The 5,154-nt window shown below is 41.4% G+C and overlaps 1 protein-coding gene across 1 annotated transcript in view; it reads left to right on the forward strand.

Moving 5' to 3' along the window:
• The window catches only part of Dgkk (diacylglycerol kinase kappa), a 122,053-nt gene extending 119,888 nt beyond the window's left edge, over positions 1–2,165 (forward strand). Inside the window, exons 27-28 of the mRNA XM_031371869.1 lie at positions 287–413; positions 1,399–2,165. Of these exons, the coding sequence (XP_031227729.1) occupies positions 287–413; positions 1,399–1,478 (207 nt within the window). The 3' untranslated portion in view covers positions 1,479–2,165. The remainder of the gene's footprint in view (positions 1–286; positions 414–1,398) is intronic.
• The last annotated feature ends 2,989 nt before the right edge of the window (positions 2,166–5,154 follow it).

Consider the following 5,154-nt stretch of genomic DNA (forward strand, 5'->3'; position numbering starts at 1 on the left):
TTGTTTTTAATAGCTGAGTAGTACTCCATGACCGATTTCTTAACTAAATGTTTTGCCACTGTGCTACAGTATAGATTATATACAGAGACATATATATGTCTTAATAAAGATCAATTTCTTTATTAAGGTATGTGACTAGTGAGTAGGGGTAACTCTCATACCTGAACTGGGAGTAGATACACCTGCTTTCTTTAACCATCTTAGTTAATCACTTTAAAATGCCTATAGAGATTATTTTGGAGTGTCAACTAAACGTTTTGACCTTACTCTTGCTGTTGTTTTCCAGGAACAGGCTTCCGACACTCACAGTTTAAGTCGCAGGTTTAGAATGAAATTTCCCAAGTTGGGGAAGAAGAAACAACGAGAAGAGGGAGAAAAGCCTAAATCAAGTCAAAGATTCCCTGGTTTTCTTGGTAAGTCTCTTCCACAGTCATAAAGGTCATGAACAATAGCTTGGATATCTCCAAGAGACCTGGAAGTACCCTTGGAAATGTTCATGGCATGTTGTAAAGGGAAAATCCTGGAGGAAGCTGGTATTAGGTAATGTCAAAGGAGTTAGAGAATGGTATGGATAATCACTGGTAACACGAGAACCTGTGAAGGAATGGTCCTGTGTGAGATCTATGCCAAAAAGAACTGCAACCAAACAGTTTTTTTTTTTTTTTTTTTTTTTTTTTTTTTTTTTTTTTTTTACTGCTTGACCTATGCCTACAGCTTGGGGACAGGTTCATTGACCCATCAAAATCCGTTCTCCGTGTTATAGAGTCCCTGGATACACGGATAAAACTCATACCATATAAATTTTATTTTTTATACCATTTTTCCTTATAATTGGTCTGAAGTATTGTTAAAATGTGAATGAGTCTCAAAAGAAGACTCTACTAGAATTTATAGTTGTCCCGATCCTGATGCCCATGGTCCCTCTTAAATTCAAGGCCTAGTCAACATGGACATTTCAAAGATAGAGCATTAACAGATATGTGAGAGCACAGTGAGATAAGAGCAGTTGGTTTGGCTTTAATGAAGAAAGGTTTGACAGATGCCAAGAGAAAATATTTTGGCTCTAATGCTATTTTTCTTGACTATGGTCCAGCTGGTTTAACTCAAGAATCTGATGTTCAGAAATCTCTAGTGTTTGAAAGTATTTTTGTAGACTTAGGCTGAGTCCATAGTAGTTGCACAGATGATCAGGTTCCAAACATTAATGTTACTTGCATTTAGTTAGTATGGTCTCAGGTGACTTTCTCTCTGACACAGAGATGGTTGGTACTGTAGGATAAAACTAGGCTCTCTCCAGCCACTTGGCCCTCTCTGGAGCTTATACATTTAAGCATCTGGCAAAGTACTAATTTTATTACTTCATTATATATACCTTTTTTTTTTTTTTTTGCTCTGAAGGCAAGTTCTGGCATCGTAGAAATCGTGGCAGTCGAGCAAAAGATGATGACCCTCCAACACCTTCAAGTTCTCAGCTATAGTCCTTGAAAGCTGGAAGGAGAGCTCTCAATACAGAATTCTACTAAAAACTCTCAAGACGTCAATAAAGGCTGAACTATACTATTTCAGAACAAACATGAGCACCATCAAGAAAGACCCTCCAAATCCTTATACTAATATATTTTCCCTGGACTTAATCAGATCTCCTTAGAGGGTTACATTTTTCTCGTTGGCCAAAGATTCTTGTTCCGAGTTGTCTTATTCAGTTCTCCTCCTATTTGTGTACCTTGGGCAACTAGAGTGTTTATTGGGGACAGGCTCTTTATGAATGGCCTGGGAGCTATGAGAATGTATGGGAGTGCATCTCATTCAGAAATATTAGTATGGGGGTCTTTCACTCAGAGAGAAACTGTTGACACCAAGGAATAAATGAGTGACCAACTCTCAGAAAGATGAGGAGGGGGCAGGGTGTTCAGGCTTGGTTGTGTTTCTCCTCTAATCCCCGCCAACTGCAACTTGAATTTCAAAAGATAGCTCCTAGTTGGCTTTAGAAGATGAGAACAAGGTCCTGAGGCTTGTCCACTCATCTGTTACAATGACTATGTGACTCTTTCCTTGTAGATATAGGACTTTCCTCTTTTCTCTCTCCTTTCTCCTCTCATCTCATTTCTCTCCTCTCCTCTTCTCTCTTCTCTCACCTCTTCTCTCCTCTCCTCTCCCATCTCTTCTCTCTCTTCTCACTTTTCTCTTCCTCCTCCACCCCCTCTCTTTAATCTCCCTCCCCTTCTGTTTTCTTTCCTTTCCCTCTCTCCTTCTCCTCCATCTTCTTCTACTCCTACTCTCCCCCATAAACTCTTTGTGTTTTTCCATGTGTACATGTATGTCTTTGCACATGTCCAGGTGGTGCTCTCGTGGCTGGGTGGGCCCACTGGTTGGAACTCACCCCTCATTGCAACCATACAGGCTCCTGTACTTTTGCCTTGATCCCAGCCTGCATGTCTCCATGGAGTGCTTGCCTGCATTCTCGCTGGATTTTTTAACTAAATGTTTTGCCGCTGTGCTGCAGTATAGATTATATACAGAGACATAAAGATGTACATATATATACATATATATTTTTAAGAACTGAAAATACAACTCGACCTCTAAGTGACCCTCTAATTTATTATGATAACCCAGGAATCCCTCCTCATCCCTATTACCCTACACACATTTATACTCTACCAACTGCCCTAGTTCTTGGTGGAGCTTCTAATCTTTTGGTGCATTTTTTAGTGTCTTAGAAGTAGCTGGGGTCTACTTATAGCCCAGCTAATTCTGACATCAAATTCTGAGCCAGGCCACAGAGGGGGAACAAAACACCAATGCCCTGCAGAAAGGGCCAAGCTGGCATGCTGCCATTTAGCTCTGTTTCTCCTGGCTCTACATCAGTAACTGCCCAAGCTATATCACCTTCCTCCCCAATAAAAAGATGACAAAGAGCTCTACCCTTTAAATGTCTAAGTCAGGCTCTACCCGACAATCAAACCATAGCCCATGCCCTTCCCCAAAAGCTTAATCTGGGCCCGCAGCTATTAGATAAGCTGTTGGGTCACTTCTCTAATTACCTTCAAATCTCAGATATTACCCCATTTCCCTGCAGAGTATAAGGGGGGCAGTCAGGGTGACCAGAAAGAACATAGAACTGGGGAAACAGGCTAAATGCCTCTGCTTCCCCATTGTTCTGCTTCCAAGGTGTTTTTTGTGAACATAGTAGGCCTAAGTTGTTCCAATCTCAGTCAAGTAAATCTGATAAAAGTCAAGTACTCAGAAAGAATGCCTCTGGTCTGCCTCTTCTCTTCACCCTCAAGTAGTACTTTTTTGAACAAGTCCCTTCCCACTTATCAAGAAAAAATCCAGAAAACTGCCCTCTTCTCACTGCTCAGCCAAACTTAGCGTGCTCAATTACCTTACTCAGTCCAATGGCTGGTTCACTGAGGTGCACAATCCAGACTTCAATCACTGGTTCTTAACTTTCTAGAACACCACCAGCCTAATCCACTTAAACCAGCTGCCTGTGTTCCACCTCTTCAAGGGTGAGAAAAAGAGACTAACAATGGGGTAGTCCCCAAATGTCTGATAGCTGTGCCAAACAAAAAATGTCCTAGCTCTACAACTGGAGAAGAAATTCAATGGGAAAAGATGACAGAAAATGTTTAAGACTCAAACATCAGAATGTGTATGTGTTGACAGTGTATGTATTTGAGGGGAGTGTGCTGTTGCAGTGTCTCTGGTCTTTTATGCCTTTTTCTTCCCAGGAGAGATCAGACCAAACCACCAAGGTCGTTGTTCCTCCCTGGTTGCAGGAATGAATACCTGCATAGACATACTTACAGAGTTGGGATCCATGTTAAATTTTCTCAGAAGAGTCTTTTCCAAGTGTCTTAGGGTTTCGATTCCTACACAAACATGACCAAGAAGCAAGTTGGGGAGGAAAGGAGGAAAAATCATGGGGAGGAAAGGGGGAAAAGTCATGATTGTTTGTGTAGGAATAGAAACCCTGACTAAGATACCAAGGATCATTCATAAATAAGCAACTTTAATGAAACAGAAGGAAATCTTAGGAAACCATAGCCTTATCTTGGTAGTGACTAAGCAGGGCTATGTCTTGTAATTATTTTTATTACAGTGATAGTCAACTGGAATAGGACCCCATCTCTGCTTTGTAATGCTGCTGTTGCTCTGTTGTACCATCTAAATTCCCACTCATTTTCCCCATCCTCCTACCTGAGTCAGAATGCTATTGAATGACACCCATAGGATGGGGTCTTGAACCAAATGTGGAGCAAAACTGATAAGCTAAGAAGCAAACTTGGCTTGTTAAAATGGTCCAGATATCATCTAAATTGCTTAGTTACCAATTTTTTTCCTGAGAAAGGAAGATGACATGCTAAGAACTTGTTCACACATCTACAAAGTAAGAAGGGATCTCCCTCCCTCCCTTTCTCCTTCTCTCCCTCCCTCCCTCCCTTCCTCCCTCCCTCCCTAGCTACCTACCATCCTCCCTTCTCTCTCCCCCACCTCCTCTGGAGTTAACTTAGCCCCTAAGAACATGGGCTCCTTTCAAGATTTCATCGTTGACTATTTGAAGAAATACAGTGGCTCAGGTGGTGGGACTGGAAACCAAGTATCTGCCACAGTTATGTACAGAAATCATTAAGAATCAACACTCTGGGGTTTGATTGTATCTTTGGTAGTACATTCTGCAGAATTGATTGAATGGCTAATTCTTGGCCAGAAGGACAGTAGAGAAGGAAAAATCTGAGTAGAATTAAGCTGCCACCAACCACTTCTGGCATTAATACTATAGGAGGTCACCAGCTATCCTGTGAGGCCCTCTGTTATACCAAAGAAGGGCAAGAGAAGAATAAAAAGTAATAAAAGTTGGCCAGAAGAAATGTTTGGGGGTCAACACCATCTTCCTACAGGACACAGTAGAATTTTAGTTGTATAACAGATGGAAACTATTACCAAAGAAATCAGACCCCATTTACACCCTGCCATTGGATAAGGGACCTTGATTAGCTTTATGGTTTATGGAGTTGCATTCATCTGCTAATCCGTAATACATTGTTGCTTTCTATTCTGTGTTCTGTGTTTTCTCAAAGGCCCTGCAAATAAGTAGCAGGGCCAGGGCCTGGTCAGGGGAGGAGGCTGGAATAGTCATGGAATAACAGA

This window comes from Mastomys coucha, chromosome X (genome assembly GCF_008632895.1).
Source record: "Mastomys coucha isolate ucsf_1 chromosome X, UCSF_Mcou_1, whole genome shotgun sequence".
Classification (NCBI taxonomy): domain Eukaryota; kingdom Metazoa; phylum Chordata; class Mammalia; order Rodentia; family Muridae; genus Mastomys; species Mastomys coucha.